Source organism: Podarcis gaigeae (assembly GCF_964106915.1).
Source record: "Podarcis gaigeae genome assembly, chromosome: 9".
Classification (NCBI taxonomy): Eukaryota; Metazoa; Chordata; class Lepidosauria; order Squamata; family Lacertidae; genus Podarcis; species Podarcis gaigeae.
In genome coordinates this window covers 7,280,681-7,298,547 of record NC_139685.1, presented here as the reverse complement: position 1 = coordinate 7,298,547, position 17,867 = coordinate 7,280,681, and the positions used below count along the sequence as shown (strand labels likewise).

The 17,867-nt window shown below is 40.2% G+C and overlaps 1 protein-coding gene across 5 annotated transcripts in view; it reads left to right on the top strand.

Annotated features, from left to right (window-relative positions):
- The window catches only part of TAPT1 (transmembrane anterior posterior transformation 1), a 68,865-nt gene that overhangs the window by 30,509 nt on the left and 20,489 nt on the right, over nt 1-17,867 (top strand). For 3 of the 5 annotated variants that reach the window (XM_083698280.1, XM_083698276.1, XM_083698278.1), the window contains 4 exons: nt 365-495; nt 3,171-3,289; nt 9,299-9,322; nt 13,885-14,047. In XM_083698280.1, the coding sequence (XP_083554406.1) occupies nt 365-495; nt 3,171-3,289; nt 9,299-9,322; nt 13,885-14,047 (437 nt within the window). The remainder of the gene's footprint in view (nt 1-364; nt 496-3,170; nt 3,290-9,298; nt 9,323-13,884; nt 14,048-17,867) is intronic. The other 2 variants (XM_083698277.1, XM_083698279.1) reach the window with 1 other exon arrangement.

Below are 17,867 nucleotides of genomic sequence, written 5' to 3'. Positions count from 1 at the left end.
ATCAGTTGACCACCAAACCATAGCTGACAGCTGATCAGTTCTGTAAAATCTTCTTCCCTGCTTGCCTCTAACCGCATGGGCTGCAATGAGCAAACATTTTGATTGCTGGCTTACTCTGCGTCTGGGCTTTTGGGCTCAATTGTGAGAAAAAAAGGAGTAGATGTGAAGTGGAAAACAACAACATTGAAAAGATACTATGTGGTGATAGGTAATATGTTGATTTAAACCGCCTTAATTTAAACCCATCCACTCTTGGAATACATGTTTTGAACTTGGAAAACAAATATTTTTAGCCTAAAAAAATAAAGTTGTTATTATTGAAGTACAACTTGCTTTAAAACAAATTTCCCCTCTTCTATTGCAGATCTTTCACTATTGAGGTTCATCAATGCAGAGCTTACAAGGGGTTACTTCCTGGAACATAATGAAGCGAAGTACACAGAAAGGAGGGAACGAGTGTACACGTGCATGCGAATACCAAGAGAGCTGGAAAAGGTAAACTACTTTCTCAGCGTTCTACTTGGGCTGATAAATTCAAATTCTGCTTTTATTAAAAGCATAACAGAACTTTCTAAACATGCCCTTCTGAATAGGTTTTAAATAACAAATAATTTTAAAAATTACTTTTTCCGTGTACACGGTCTGAGGGCTGTGTCTTATGTATGGAGTCCAAAAGCATCACTTTGTCTTTTGTATGGTGATACCATAATTGAATGTGTAGGCTTGTGTCCAAAGGGTGTGTGGACTGAAGAGAACAGCATGTGCAGCCAGAGCTTCACTTGTTGTTTTCTCCGCAGCAGTTCCACTGCCAAAGAGAAAAGCAGTAGCTCAATTTTAAAAGTGGCTTGCCCCTGGCAAAAAGGCCAGCAGATGCCAGTCGTTATGAGTGGATCTTGTTTCAGGCTACGAGACACACTAATGGGAACCCCTTCGTAAATGGTTTATCTGTAAACTTATTTCCATGGGTAAACCTTATGTAGGTGCTATAAACATCATTTCTATTGTAAAAGATGCCGAGCAAAAACAATTGACAACACTTACATCCTGCATCATCCTTTCTGAAATGCTAGAGTTAGATGCTGACCAAGATGGACCAACAGTCTGACTCTGTTTAAGGCACCTTCCTATTTTCCTGCTTCAAGAAGTTTGTGGGGTTTTTTCATGTGTGTTTTATTTTGAGTTTCTGCTGAAATGAGGCTGCATTTTAATGTTGTATTTTAATCTTGTTTTTCAAGTTGTATTTCAATCAATTGTTTTATATCTGGTATTAGTCGCCCTGAGCCCGGTCTTGGCTGGGGAGGGCGGGGTATAAATAAAATTTATATTATTATTATTATTATTATTTATTATTATTATTAAACTGTAAAGTTGTTAGCGGTTGGCAGGATTCAGGTAAGGAGTCCCACTAGCAGAAGCCTGAATAAGGAGTTCCATTTGCTCGACAGGGCTTCCTCCCCTCTTCTCCCTGAATCTCCCCAAACACTTGAGAGAATCCCCAGAAAGTACATTGGGGGACAGATAGTTGTATCTGACAAGCTGAGCTCCCTGAACTATTATATTTTTTGAGTGTGGTGAGCTTCTTTGAAGACTCCAAAGCAGACTACGTAATGTCCCATAAGAATCTACTTAGTTCTCTCACTGAAACAGTGGTACAGTGGTGCCCCGCAAGACGAACGCCTCGCAAGATGGAAAACCCGCTAGACGAAAGGGTTTTCCGTTTTGGAGGCGCTTCGCAAAACGAATTTCCCTATGGCCTTGCTTCGCAAGACGAAAATGTCTTGCGAGTTCCTGCGGGGTTTTTCCCCTTCCCCCCCCCCTTTTCCTAAGCCCTAAGCCGCTTATCAGCTGATCCGCTGATAAGCCGCTTATCAGCTGATCCGCTAAAAGCCGCTAATAGCGCTAATCCGCTAAGCTGTCAATGGGCTTGCTTCGCAAGACGAAAAAACCGCTATACGAAGAGCCTCACAGAACGGATTAATTTTGTCTTGCGAGGCACCACTGTACTTGAACTTAATATTGGCTGGTAGGAATAAAATAGGAATACATTGGTGGGATTCTTTTTTCAAATATAACTTTTACACATTGGGATTAAGTATTAATATGTTTATCTAATTTAATCAATCTTACTGGGTTTCTAAAAAAACCTTTTAGAGTGATAACTCAGAAGTCATTTTAAAGATGATTTAACAGTACTGTACACAATTCCATACTATACAGTTAACATATAACGCATGAACCATAAACTAATTATTTTCACCCTCCTTATCTTCAGGAAATATTTTCCACATCTATTTAATACACATGGTTTTGCCATATGTTCCAGGCTAAAACACACCTTCAGTTCACATGGGACATTGGCCAGGCCCGTTAGACCTCATTGTTACTCTGCATCAACTAAGAAGGTGTATCAACCTAGGAAGGTGCCTACTATATGGATAGCTTGTATGGGATGTCAACAGCAGAAAAGCTGTATTTGATTTCTCTTATTTCTCATTGAGAAATCCCAGGATTCCCTAATTCACAAACTGAAAAATACAAGTGTATGCAAAGCTGAACATTTTTTCATAGATTGTTCCATATGAGGGACAACTTTCAAAATTAAAATAACTTCTGCAAAAGCTGCCTGTCTCTACTGACTGTAGTCACCATGATGTGAAAGGAAGGTCAGGGCTGATTATCTAAAATTGTGTCCAGGAATAGGTCATCTATTGAGGAAAGATTGGACTCATTGAGCCATGAACGTTTGCAAACTTTGACTGATTCTTACAGTGCAGACATTTTCTTGAACATTTTCCAAGTGCACAGTGTATTGTTCCATAAAATTTCCCAGACTAAACAAGTAGTTCTTCAATCTCATAACATCATGACCACTACTTTACTGGCATGGTGTCACACATTTAGGTTTAGGGAAATTGTGAAAAAATAGTTGTTCTTCCAAACCTTTAGAAAGATTTAGGTTATTCTTTTGTTGGCTGATGTTGGTTTTGTGAGGATTTCTGCATTCTGTATTTGTGGCAGTTCTAATAAGGTCTTTGGTGTGTAAGTGCTTTCTGTGTATTTTGTGTAAAGGTAAGGATGATTTTATAGACTTAGTATTGTGATGCTGATCAGCATGGAAATCTTTAAAGTAACTGTTTTTACTCTGATTTCTCTTTCCTTTTACTCTCTAGTTGATGATTTTTGGGATTTTTTTGTGCCTGGATGCTTTTCTCTATGTGTTCACACTCCTCCCATTGAGAGTTTTTCTGGCAATGTTCAGGTTCATCACATTACCTTGTTATGGCTTGCGGTAAGTTCCTTTATTTCTCTTACTTAGTTGATCTAAATATACTTTAATTGGCCTATTTAACTTTGTCAGTCTTAAGGCTTGAGCTGGTTTGAAATTGCAAACAGTTTCATGCTGAAAAGCAAACAAAAAATAATCCTAACACTTGACATTCATTTTTGAGCCTCACCCAGTTGTGGTTATGAATAGCAGTTAGCTCAAAAATTCTACGTGCTCTCCCAGAATTTGGTGTTAAGGGCATGCCAGGAACCTTATTTTCTAGGTTTTGTTTTACTAAGTTATAATGATTTTCCTAAAAGGACCAAAATACATTAAAAAAAGTAGTTCTGTTAGTGCAAGAACTCTTTGCTGCACAACATAACTCTCTCCCTCCCTCTCTCTCCACATGCTCACTGCACACCCTCCAAATCTGTTCTGTGGGTTCTCCCAACCCTCTGAAGCAGATCTGCGGAGGGCACAGGGGCACATGGAGATCAGAGAGGAAGGGGAAGTTTCAGTGCACTAACAGAAATCCTTGTGCTAATTGAACTACCGTATTTTTTGCTCTATTAGGCTCACTTTTTCCCTCCTAAAAAGTAAGGGGAAATGTGTGTGCGTCTTATGGCGCGAATGCAGGCTGCGCAGCTATCCCAGAAGCCAGAACAGCAAGAACAGAACTGCGCAGCGATCCCTCTTGCTGTTCTGGCTTCTAAGATTCAGAATATTTTTTTTCTTGTTTTCCTCCTCCAAAAACTAGGTGCGTCTTGTGGTCTGGTGCGTCTTATAGAGCGAAAAATACGGTACTTTGTTGAATACTGACCATGTCTTTTTTTTAGCTACCGAATTTGTAGCTTGCAGGTGGATAACAACAACAACAACAACAATTTATTTATACCCCGCCCATCTGGCTGAGTTTCTCTAGCCACTCTGGGCGGCTTTCAACAAAATACTAAAATACAATAGTCCGTCAAACATTAAAAGCTTCTCTAAACAGGGCTCCCTTCAGATGTCTTCTAAAAGTCTGGTACTTGTTGTTCTCTTTGACATCTGGTGGGAGGGCGTTCCACAGGGCGGGTGCCACTACCGAGAAGGCCCTCTGCCTGGTTCCCTGTAACTTGGCTTCTCGCAGTGAGGGAACCGCCAGAAGGCCCTCGGTGCTGGACCTCAGTATGCTACTCTGGAATATAAAAAGGTAAGAGGACCCGACAATTAGGTCCAGTCGTGGCCAACTCTGGGGTTTCAGCGCTCATCTCGCTTTATTGGCCGAGGGAGCCGGCATACAGCTTCCGGGTCATGTGGCCAGCATGACTAAGCCGTTTCTGGCGAACCAGAGCAGCGCACGGAAACGCCGTTTACCTTCCCGATGGAGTGGTACCTATTTATCTACTTGCACTTTGACGTACTTTCGAACTGCTAGGTTGGCAGGAGACTCTGGAATATACCCTTTATTTAAATGTAAGGGTTAAAGCTTACGAATTTTACCCCAGTATTTAAATTCCTGCAGGGTAATTTTGTAAAAAACCATTCAAGAGAAGGCTACAGGATAGCCCTCTTAGTTCCAAGAATCATTTAGCATCTCTGATAATGAAGAATAATAGCATTATAAAATAAACCCATTCAAATACCTCTAAATACTGGTAGCAATCTTTATTTAGCATCAGGTTAAATCATAATGTAGAGTGATGTGAGTTAGTTGTTATAAGCCTCATGCTCATATAATCACACCTCCTCTGACAAGGTAAGTAGTAATAGTTTCTGCTTAACAACAACTTGTCAACTCATCCAGACATGATCAAATGGTAGTTAATTTTAACTATAGTTTCTTTGAAACAAGCCAACTTGAAAACATTGTGAGATGTGCTGGCCATCTTATTAACTGTCCTGTCTGTAGAAAGACCATACCATGTATTGCCCACTTAATAAATTAATCGTCTTGCCAATAAACATTCACATTCTTCATGATACAATTGGGAATGTACCATGTATCCCATGTCTGGTGTGCTTGTACTCAGTTGTTAGTTAGTTAGTTTTATTGTTGCTGTTGTTGTTAAGACCAGTTGTAGGGGACTGGAAAAAACCTGGTACTGATGTCAGGAGCCAAGACTTCAGCATATACAGCTTCTTTGAAAGGCTTGAGTACAATCTAGAAACATCAAAATTGGTATCAGTTCCCCATTGAGCTTGTCAGTGCAAAGAATCAGGTTATGTGCTCCTTTTTTTAGAATGAAATGTCCCTTTTGAACTGTGCTGCAAATAGATTTTTGATGCTGTATAATTTGCAACTTGTTTAATAAATCCTTTAATTGGGTCATTTTATTCAGCACCTAATTCCACAATGCACTATAAATTTTGTCTTCCATGGTTAAAAAATGGCTGTTTTCAAGTTTCTTGATTATTGCATGTTTTTAACAGTGAAAATATTGCTGTAGAAAAATATATGTAGGCCTGTTAACAAATGACATTCTGAGGAATAAAGTACTGAAATAATTAGATTTTAAGATCATATTCCAGTATTATGTGGGCATTGGTGTGTTTGAGCTGTTTTTAAGGACTATAGACACAACATCATATTCCATTCTATGTAAAAACAAAAAGTGCTCCTCCCTTCATTCTGGTTTGTTTTTTTTCAAGATCTCAGCAGAAAGACTAAATATCCTATATCTCCAGCCTTTGTTTACACTCCATTTATTCTAGTCTCTCAGAAATTATTTAAACGGGATTCTATTCTCCCATTCTTTATTGCTCTGAAAGTATAGCAGTCCTTTTCTTTTGTGAGGTTAATCCTCATCCACGTTCTCATGATTCATGTAAAGTGCAAATATTGCATATAGCTGTGTTTCTGCATCCAGACTCTTGGACTAGATAAAAACAGAATAAGGCGATTTCTTCATAGCTAAGATTATTTCCTGTTCTTTTGTACTTGTGCATCTTAGGGGGGCGGGTTCTTTCAAGGCTGCCAGATTAATTTTGGATTGTTTGAGCAAGATGTTTAGCTAACAGGGTAAATTACTTTTTTAAAAAAATGTATTAAAATTTGTACTTCTGTAGTCATGCAATGAAGACTTACTGGTATCTTCTGATGCCTGAGAATCCTGAGTATTTCCAGGTGAACAGTTTCAGATGTCAGTCGTGCTGCCTCAGTACACCCAACTTCTGCAAGCCAAATGAGGCTATGTCACTCATTGCTGGTCCAGATAGCAGATCTGGGTCTAGCAAAGCCTGGGGCCCGAGGTAGCACTTGGAACATTGCCCAAAAGAACAGCAGTCATGGAAGAAAAGCCAAGTTAGGTGTTATTGCATCACTCCCACAGCTGATGTAGGGCTTCAGCATTAAATCAAGCTTGGGGTAGCCTTCCTCCTAGAAGGTGATCTTTTAAGCAAAGCTTTGTTCATAACTTAAATGTTTATGTTGTGCCCTATGTGATGGGCTCAGCACAGATTACGGCAGTTTTGTCAAAGGTAAATTTATCGCTGTCCAGGGCACATTCTGCTAAATACAGCAATAACTTTTGCCACAAATTGAGCCTTTGTTGGTAACCAGAAAATAGTGGATTTCCACTGCCATATCTTTTATTTCTTTTGGAGAAATACATGCTTTCTCCTCCATTAAGATTTCCCTCCCTGTTGTTTCAAACTTATCACATTTTAAGTAATTTGTGACTACATGTTCTGCCAAGTTTGCAGTGTGATCCCAAAGGCATAAATTCATGTAACTCATTTTGTGGATCAATTTGTGTTCACTAACAAATAAATATATGTACTGTTGTATTCCCCTTATATGAGACCATAGGGCTTTCAGTCTTTTGGTAGGTAATATGTACACCATCGACGGATTTAATTCCACAAAATAGTAATACCAGCTTTTTAGAAATACAGGCTTTCTTCTCTGTTTCCTTTTTCTTTTGTCTCATATTGGAAGTTTGACAATCACAGATTTGATCTAATTCCTTTTTGCTGAGTTAAATTCTTGATTGTCCCAAAATTCTTAATTAGGCAGATATGATTCATTCCATTCATCTCAAAGAGAATAACACTCTTTTCCTGCTTCAATCTGTATGTGCTACATGAGGGAAAATAAAGTTTTCAATCACTTTCCCTCTTTTCCATGGTGGTCAACGTACCTAGTGTAGCAACATTACAACCTTCTTTCTCTCTCTTTCTCTTTTATTTCTTGTAAATCAGACCGAAGGGAAGAGCACTTTCACTTCCTTTATAGGATGGAATATGATGTCACATGGGACTCCTTCATGGTGAGTATCTATCCTGATTTTTCTTCTAAATTATCAGCTAAAATGATTTCTCCCCATAACTTGTAAAATGTTGTTAAAAAGCCAACATCACGTTAGTAACATCACACTTCTGTTCATGAATTTTGCTGGGTGGTATTCAACTATTTCCTGACCAAAGTAGACCCAGGGATGAGACAAATTAGAGAAAACCAAATGCTACCTACCTGTTGCAGTATCATTTATTTTGAAAATTATTTAGGAAGGTAATGAAATGAATTGTTAAGTTGGAGTACATTTTCACATTAAATTTAAAATGAGATTGTCCGGTCAATTTTAAGAGACGCCATGCAATTTTGCCTAAAAATCTTAATAGTTGAATTTCCATGAATAGGAGCTGTCAAATGAATTGTTATCCTAGGCTTGTAAATGGCCACTAGTCAAGTTAACCGTGGCAAGTGAAAAATCAACCCCAGAGACCAGGCAGGCAAATTTTTGATTCTTTTTTTCCCTTTCACATGAGCCACAAACAATTGCGGGGAGGACTAATAGCATTTTTGTGTGTGAGTAGTAAACTTTGTGAATGCTATGGGTTTGTTTCAAAATACTCTGAATTAGCTACTTTTGAAAGATAAATATCACTGTGCAAATGGAACTCTGCTCACTTAATAGGGCTTTTTTACCCTCTTTTCCCCGCTACAGTCCCCTTTGTCCATGAAAAGCCACTCATGAGGGTTTTGCCCTCCTGAGACCAGTACTGGATTTGACAAAGAGGGCTGCTGTAGAAGGAGGAAGCCCTCAGTAATTGAAGGACCACCCTGCCCGCAATTCACACAAGAGCACCTCTGTATTCAAGACATAGTTCAGATATAAGCTGTATCTAAAGCAGTTTTAAATTAAAAAATGATGTGCAGGACATATCAAGTGTTCTTCATACTGTAGTCCTTGCTTTACTGCATAATAAAGTCTCAGCTTGGCTTAATAACTTAACAACCAGGATAATAAGGTGGGATCAGGATTATCTAGGTGTTTAAACAGGAATTAGGGATGCGGGTGGTGCTGTGGGTTAAACCGCAGAGCCTAGGACTTGCCGATCAGAAGGTTGGTGGTTCGAATCCCTATGACGGGGTGAGCTCCTGATGCTCGGTCCCTGCTCCTGCCAACCTAGCAGTTCGAAAGCACGTCAAAGTGCAAGTAGATAAATAGGTATCGCTCCGGCAGGAAGGTAAACGGCGTTTCCGTGCGCTGCTCTGGTTCGCCATGCTGGCTTAGTCATGCTGGCCACATGACCTGGAAGCTGTACGCCGGCTTCCTCGGCCAATAAAGCGAGATGAGCGCCGCAACCCCAGAGTCGGTCACGACTGGACCTAACGGTCAGGGGTCCCTTTACCTTTAAACAGGAATTAAGACAGAGTTCCCTGGTTTGGAGAAAGGAGGGAAGTGTAGCTTAATCTAAAACAGGGATGAAATGCCAAAACTGGTATGAAAAGAAGGGTTTGTGGGTTGGAGCATTCATTTCTGGATTTTATGAAAGAAAGCTTATCTTCAACAGTGCCGAATACCCTGCCCAGATGTGACTTTTACTTTCTCCCCCCCCCCCTCTCTCATACTCTGTCACGTACACAAACATAAAGTCAGGAATGTGCATGCTAAGATACAGGTATGAATGAAAACAATAGATACTAAAATATCTCATGAAAAGTACCTCACCCATTCAATTTTAAGATAAATTTCTTTAGGGAAAGTGTTTTGAAATCTTATTAATCGTCATGCCATTTCTGATTTCGCCTTGTTTGTTTTGAGACAGCTCTCACCGAGGCCTAAGGATGAGGTTGGTGTTGATTTTTTTTTCTTCTTAGCATGCTGTTGTGCTATCTGTGCGCATGTAGTTTTTGCTGTTGATCAAGCTACAAGCAAACACATTACGGAAGTTTAGCTTCTTTTAAATAATGCTTCTTACACAAAATGCATGCTTTGAAGTAGCTTGGCTCTCTAAGTGCATCTGAGTGATGCCTGCATTTCCAAACGGGTCTCATTCACATACTACATTTTTTGGAGTGCTCTTAAAAACTTAGGTTATAACTGAAAACAGTGGCCTGGATTCCATTAAGCCAGCGCAAGGGTGCAGGTGCAGTGGGGCTCCTCTGCTTCCCTCTTGCGCTTCCCCAAATGTGTTCCTGGAGAGTCAGGAGAATCCTGAGAAGAGATGAGGGGAAGGAGGGTGTGGTTTTTTAGCATAAATGAAGGAACAATTGGAAGAGTGTAACGTGAAATTCCACCCAATTTGTGAATCGTCTGGGTAAGGGGAAGCCTATGTGGTGCCCTACAAATATTATTGGATTACAACTCCCATTGGGACGCGGGTGGCGCTGTGGGTTAAACCACAGAGCCTAGGGCTTGCCGATCAGAAGGTTGGCGGTTCAAATCCCTGCGACGGGGTGAGCTCCTGTTGCTTGGTCCCTGCTCCTGCCAAGTAGATAAATAGGTACCACTCTGGCGGGAAGGTAAACGGCATTTCCGTGTGCTGCTCTGGTTCGCCAGAAGCGATTTAGTCTTGCTGGCCACATGACCCGGAAGCTGTACGCTGGCTCCCTCGGCCAATAAAGTGACATGAGCGCCGCAACCCCAGAGTCAGTCACGACTGGACCTAATGGTCAGGGGTCCCTTTTCCTTTACAACTCCCGTTGCCTCATGGCAGCATGTTGCTTGATCAGGGATGATGGGAATTGTAGTGCAGTAACATCTGAAGGGCTACTCCTGATCCAGCTATTATACTTTGAGCACTGCTAAGTGAGGCATCCTTTGTGTGTACAGTATTTACTGACACATACAAACGAAGCAGGAAACACTTCTGTTGACCCCAAATACGTTCAGCGGAAGGCATGTTTCAGAAGTAGTTTTAGGAGGTGCAGTATTGCAGAATTTTGAGAACAACTCTTCATAGGATAATTGTTTGACATTGGATAATTCAGTGGTTCAAAAAGGGTATGGCAGGAGAGGATGGCAAGTGTGGCAGGAAGATTCAAGGACAATCAAATAAACATTTAAACATTTCTGTGTGCTATGGATAAACAACAGAAGCAGTATCGACTCCTCTCTTCAAGAGACTTATTCTTGTGAACAAGGATTTTCTTCTGACAAATATGAAAGTTCAGAAAAGAGAAAGGCTTCTTTGTGTGCATGAGGGAGATGAGAGTTTGTCATAAATCAGACATAATATAAATGAGATTATTCGGCAAAAACAAGCTCACACCTCTTATTGAGTTTGCATACATATTTAAGAGGCGCGTTTATATTTTGGAAATGATTCCTGTTCTTATGTAGCTGCATAAGAACATAAGCTGCATAAGAAGATATGGAGCAGTATTATAAAACCGAGTACTGCTAGGAGTTGTTTCTTACTGTTTTTCAATGTATTTTTATCAATAAAAAATTCAATGTGGCGGAATCAAATTTTTATTCTGAAAGTGTGGCCCTGAGAAAAGTTTGAGAACCACTGGGCTTATCCCATGAAGTACGATCATGAAGCTTTTTCAGTACAGTGGTACCTTGATTTGCAACCTCTTTGGATTACAACCATTTCGGATTACAGCCATGTCAAACCCGGAAGTGCATGTCCCTTTTTGGGGATTACAGCCCATTTGGGCGGGGGGGGAGGCCCCATTGGCAAAAGTGCGCCTTGGGTTACAATCTGTTTTGTTTTACAACCAGACCGCCGGAACGGATTATGGCTGTAAACCAAGGTACTACTATACAGGCATAGGGTATGCTCGTGTTAATCTTGTTTTTGGTCATCGTTGCCTATGTAGGTGTTTTTCTTAACCAGCAGATGGAGTCGGTACTTTGATTATGTGAAACAGGTTCAGAATTTACAGTGCATAATAAAGGTAGCTCTTAACTGCGATCTGTCTGGAATGCTATCTTTACTCTTTGGCAAATTCTGATATACATTACAAAGCTTCTTTGATATGTACCAATTTGACAAACATCAGACAGTTTTTTAAAGTGTTGTGCTCAGGTAGAAAAGACCTTGCAGAATTTATGGAAATTGCTCACGTTTGTCTAGGGACAATTTGGGCTGAATATCCATTGGTCACTCTCCTTTGCATGCGCTAGTTGCTCTTAATCGGTAACCAGGTAGGTGGGACTTTTGTTAATTTTTGGAGATTTGTGGTAGAGGTTGGAGCCCACCTAAATGTCATAGTAGCAACTTTGTGTGTGTGAGAACACAATCTACCCTAATCACACAGAGAAGAATGGAGGGCTTAAAATGAAAAAGACTTCAGGAAGGGTGTGGCAGACTCCTTCTCTGCAAGTAATTTTGCCATAGCTGCGTTAACTTCCAATATTGGAGCTCAGCTGAGAATAAGTGCACTTGGGGAGAGTAATTGTGGCAAAGTAAGATGGAGAAAGAATTTTGCTCCCATTTTGGTTGAAGGAAGGAAGGGTTTAGTACAGTTAAAATCAGACTAACCACTCATCCTTGTCTAGGTGATTGGGGCTATACTATGCTGTGTCTAGTTTAACTCTTAGAAGAGCTTGACTTTTTGTTATGTTTGTAACCTGAAAACGCTCAGGAGAAAATAGGAAGCCAGGGTGAACCTGGGAGCACTGGTATAGTTACCCACTGTCATTCAGAACACTAACAAAAACTTCTAAATTGTCAATAAAAGGTCCTGAAGCTTGAAAACATTTTATGTAATTTATTTGAGTTTGGACTGAAACAAGAGTTATTCTATATGAGGATCTGAGATTATAGCAATTCTTGTGTGTTACAGGCTAATCTTGCTTTGGCGTAATCTTGAGCATTTAGAGAAAAATAATTAATCACATGTTTATGCCTCTGAATATTTTGTAAAATTACTATTTTACTAAATCTTGGCTTTACAAAACATTTTTTTACTAATATGTAACCAGAGTCAGAATTCAGTGTTTAATTATTCTTCATCAAAATGTATTCACACATCTTCTGAGTTAATGCTTACAGTACAATATACTTTTGATAGATTGTGTAGCTGTCCTGTTATCAGTATGATCCATTTTCTTCTATAGTTCAGGCAATTTAAAGCACATGATGGCCACATTCAGACAATTGTACCTCAAGTTCGATAAAGCGAGATATGAATTGTCATTTTGCCTGTGCATATATCCCCCTTTCTACACCGTTTGCAGCATGCCTGATTGCAATGTAAGATGCTCTCAAGTAATGAAGCATATGTTTGCTGTTAAACCAAGTGAACTTCATTTTCCATTTCAGCCAAACCTTGTTCCATCTTCAAAGCAATCTTGAATCTTGACTCATGGTTTTGTAGTTGGTTTAAAATTCTGGCTTGTTACTTAATCGGTAACCACAGTCCCTCTGTTGAAGCCACATGGTTTTCTTCAAAAGTTCAGCTTTTACCGTTTCCCAAAATAAATGGATCGAGAAGTTTTAAAAATTAGGAAACCACAAACCAACTCACATTAATTTAATTTGGTTTAATCTGTAGGAAACAAACAGCAAAATGTGCAGATTTTTTTAAAAAAACCTCTGCATTACTTCATGTTTCTCCTTAATAAAACAATTAATTTCCAAAGCTTTTTGCCTACAAATGTCCCTACATTTCTTTGAGCGTTCCAAACACAAAGCCATAATAAGGCCACAAACCAATTTCTGTTAAGTGTCTGTTTGCTGATTGCATTTCCATCTCATGAAATAAACCTGCATTTTTGTTTTAAAATCCAGAATAAATTACTGTTAGGAACAGACAGGAGTCTGAGTGAGCAGAGCAGACAGGTGGAGAGAAGGATCCAGGGGAATTGGGCAGTGGTTTGTGGGATTCTGTGCCACCTGTAAAGTAACCTAATCTAAAGTAATCTAAGGTTAGATTAAAGGTTGCAAGGTGGGGTTACCATTGAAGACAGTTTGGATAGTTCATCCAGTACAGAATTTAGCAGTTGCTCATGGGGGCAAGAGAGTTTGGGCAGATTACACCAAGTCTGGCCTAGCTTCACTGGTTTGCCAATTAGTTAATTTAATTAATAGTAATACTAATAGACTATTCTGGGTTACTTCTTGGAATGCTGATCTTTTTGAACTCAAAAAGGAGGTATTCTGCTTTCAACAAAACAGGTTGCCTGCTCTCCTCTTGCAAATTACTTTCAGTATCGTTTTTAAGTCCTGAGTGACCCTCACCAAGGAGTTAGGTGTGAATCATTAGTTTTAGATTGACTGGGGGCAAAACCAGCAGCAATTTAAACATTTGTTGTTAAAATAGAAAATAAACCATTCAGTACAAATGCTTTGCATTTAATGGCTCTGGTGCTTTTTTATGTACTTTTGAAAAACATATTTAATATGTGGCTATTGTTTACAATTGTTACTATTTGTTTTGTGTACTTTCTATATTTCAGTGATAGACGCTTGCTGCAGCCTGCTCAGGTGTGTGATATTTTCAAAGGAGTTATAATGCTAATCTGCTACTTCATGATGCACTATGTTGATTATTCCATGATGTACCACCTGATCAGAGGACAGTCTGTCATTAAACTCTACATCATCTATAATATGCTTGAGGTAAGCAAATGGCCATCAGAACTGTCAAAACATCGTTCCTGAATATTCCAGATGGAACAATTTCAAAGTTAGTAAAATAATTATGGTAATTCTGTAATATATTTTCTGCTCTGCTATGGGACAAATGATAAGCATTTCTTCAACAATGATAAGCAATAAGTCGTATTGTGGATGCCCTAGTTTCTTTAGTATTTGTAAGCAGCTAAATTTGTAATGGGTTTCAAAAGAGCAACTCTCGCAAAAGTGTGGTGTATATTTGACACAGTAATAGATATAGTCCCAACCAATTTTAGGAGTTTATAAAAAATGGTAGGTATCTCAAGAATTGCTTCACATGTCTCTCAAAAGCTGGACATGTTTGAAGAAACTTAGACTTTGTTTTCTATGAATAGTAGACCTACATGTGAAAAAGCAAGCTGCTTTTCAAAGTCCCTCGACTTTGAAAACAACTGATTTGCCATTAATAGCGCCATCTAAGAATTCTTGAAGGGAGGAAGGGATAGAAATAAAATAATTAAAGCAAGCAGAAGAATAGTATAGCAATTAAGGAGGCAACTACATGTGCATAAGTGGGTTTTTAAAAAATCGTTTTCAGCTCTGCTATTATTTATCTTTTGAAATATTTCAAAATATTTCAGAAGCATCACCAAATACAGTTTTATCCCAGAGCAATCCCCTTTCATGTGAATAGAAATACCCCTGTTTGTGCAAAGCAGACCCTTAGATCCAGGACTTTGGGTTTGATCCTGAGATGTGTCTGGAGAAAAAGGTTGGCAAAATGTGACTTTCCTGCTCCATTTCTCCCCAGCAGCTATGGACTGTAGTCTCTGTGGAATGGTGTGGGCTGAGGGACTAGGAAGATTTTAGAAAAAAGGTGCACCTTCTGCCGAGCTGGTCTTTTACTTGGAAAATGAAATAGAGATGAAAGAGAGCATTCTCTAATGAAAGAGAGTCCACCGCCTTCCGAGGCACTGTAGGGTTGCCATATCTTGAAGAACAAAAAAGAGGACAGCCCAAGATGCTGCCAGCCCGAGGAGGCGCGTGGGGCTGCTGATGCTCTAGTGCACCTCTTTCCCTGGCATGGGCTGGCAGCAGCTGGACAATGCAAAGCAGCCCAAGCGGAGGCAGGACCCCAGCACCTACCTGATCTTCGCTGTGATAGCGTCACTCTGCTGTGGTGCTTCCACTTCTGGGACACAGTGCCCTCCCAAGCATGCACATGGCCCCTCCAAAAAACCAACCCCCCCCCCCACACACATTGATTTATTTTTTAAAAACCCAAACCTAGACATTTCCTTTATAACGTAAAAATCCACCCGGATGGGCATGTTGGTCCTCCAAAAAAAGGACATATCCAGGTTTTCCTGGATGTATGGCAACTCTAGAGGTAGTCAGCTGTTACAATCAGAAAGTTCTTCCTGATATTTATTCGGAATCTCTTTTCTTGCAACTTGAAGCCATTGGTTCAGGTCCTAACCTTTGCAGCTTTCTCTTTGAAGATGGCTACCGTATCTTCTCTCAGTGTCCTCTTCTCCAGGCTAAACATTAAGACCCTGGATCATCTTGCTCGCGCTCTTCTCCACATGTTCTGGCTTGTCAATATCCTCCTTAAATTGTGGCACCCAGACACAGTACTCCAGGTGTGGTCCGACCAAAGCAGAATAGAGTGATACTATTACTTTCCTTGATCTGGACACTATACTTCTTTTGATGCAGCCTAGAATAGCATTAGCCTTTTTGCTGCTGCATCACACTGTTAATTCATTTAAGCTTGTGGTCTACTAAGACCCCTAGATCACTTTCACATATACTACTGTCAAGCCAGGTGTCCCCATCTTATATTTGTGCAACAGATTATTCCTTCCTAAGTGTCGAACCTTACATTTGTCCCTATTGAAATTCATATTGGCCCAGTTCTCCAATATGTTTAGTATGAGAGAGGGACAAAAACTTCTCCCTGTCTACTTTCTCTACATCATGCATAATATTATGCATCTCTATCATGTCTCCATTTACTTGACTTATTTCTAAACTAAAAAGTCCCTTGTAGGAGAGTTTCAGCAACCCCTTCATTCTTCAGTTACCTTTTTGAGATGTGGCAACACAGTATTCCAAGTGTAGTCTTGCCATAGATTCTTGCGACAGCATTATGATACTGGCATTTTCGTTTTTGATCCCTTTCTTCATGATCCCAAATAATGATCCCTTTCAGCCAGTTAGAAGAGATATTTTTGAAGCTCATCTCAATCCCTTTTGTTCTCACCACGCAAAACAATTTGGTATCATCAGCAAACATGGCTACCTCACTGCTCATTTCAACACTAAATCAATAATGGGCTATTTAAAAAGCACAGGTCCAAGTTCCAATTCTTGGGGGAACTCCAGTTTCTACATCCCTCCATTGGGAGAACTGAGCATTTTCCTCCACCCTTTGCCTTCTATTTCTTAACCAGTTACTAATAATCCACAGGTGAACCTCTCTTCTATGACTGCTAAGCTTACTCAGGAATTTTTGGTTAGGTACTTTGTGCAATTTGATTGTCAAAAAGCTTTTGACAATGTTAACAGGATCAATACAATATGCATGTTGACACTCTGAAAGGTTAATCAGACATGACTTACCCTTTGCCGAAGCCATGCCAGCATTTGCTTTGCATGTAGATGGTCCCAGATACAATTTGACATCTCCAGGTAGTGCTGGGAAAGACTCCTCTCTGAAATCCTGGAGAGTTTCTGCCAGTCACTTGGCTCCCATTTCACTCCACTTCTCTAACCAGCAAGCGCAACAGATGATGGTTGCCTGGCTTAGGTTTATATCTGAACTGGAGCTCGTGATTTATTTTTCTTCAAACTGCATACCCTCCAACATTCCTCCAATGAAAATAGAAATGTCCCCTCCAGCATTTCTCCAATGAAAATAGGGACATTCTAAGGAAAAGTGGGACATTCTGGGATCAAATCAGAAACCGGGATGGCTTTTATAAATTCAGGACTGTCCCTGCAAGGTAGGGACACTTGGAGGCTCTGAAACTGTCATGTTTAGCAATGGTTAGTACATCGCTTACCAATCATGGTTTCTTTGGGTGAAACTACAGTAATTGGGATAGATGTGACACTATGCTGTAGATCATGGTTTGTTGCTTCCACTGACGAGGGAAGGAGCAAAGTGGGAGCAGTCTCCACATTCATGGTAAACCATTAACTGTCACTTACCAAGAGGTGCTGGGACGCGGGTGGTGCTGTGGGTTAAATCACAGAGCCTAGGACTTGCTGATCAGAAGGTCGGCAGTTTGAATCCCCGCGATGGAGTGAGCTCCTGTTGCTTGGACCCAGCTCCTGCCCACCTAGCAGTTCAAAAGCACTTCAAAGTGCAAGGAGATAAATAGGTACCGCTCCAGCGGGAAGGTAAACGGTGTTTCCGTGTGCTGCTCTGGTCTGCCAGAAGCGGCTTAGTATGCTGGCCACATGACCCGGAAGCTGTATGTCGACTCCCTCGGCCAATAAAGCGAGATGAGCACCGCAACCCCAGAGTTGGTCACGACTGGACCTAATGGTCAGGGGTCCCTTTACCTTCACCAAGAGGTGCACACTGGGCCGATTATGTATTTGTTATATTTGCCCCATAAATAGAAATGTGCGGCTTCATTCTTCCATTCACGCAAACTGAACACCCAAAGATTCCCCCCTCAAAAAAAACACTTCTTTAAAAAAAAAGCAACAGATTTTTTGAGTGAGCTCTTTCCAGATCTTTCCAGTAATGTAGGCATTTGCTGAATGCCCACAAATGACATTTTGTTTTTGTTTTTAGATTCATGTCTCC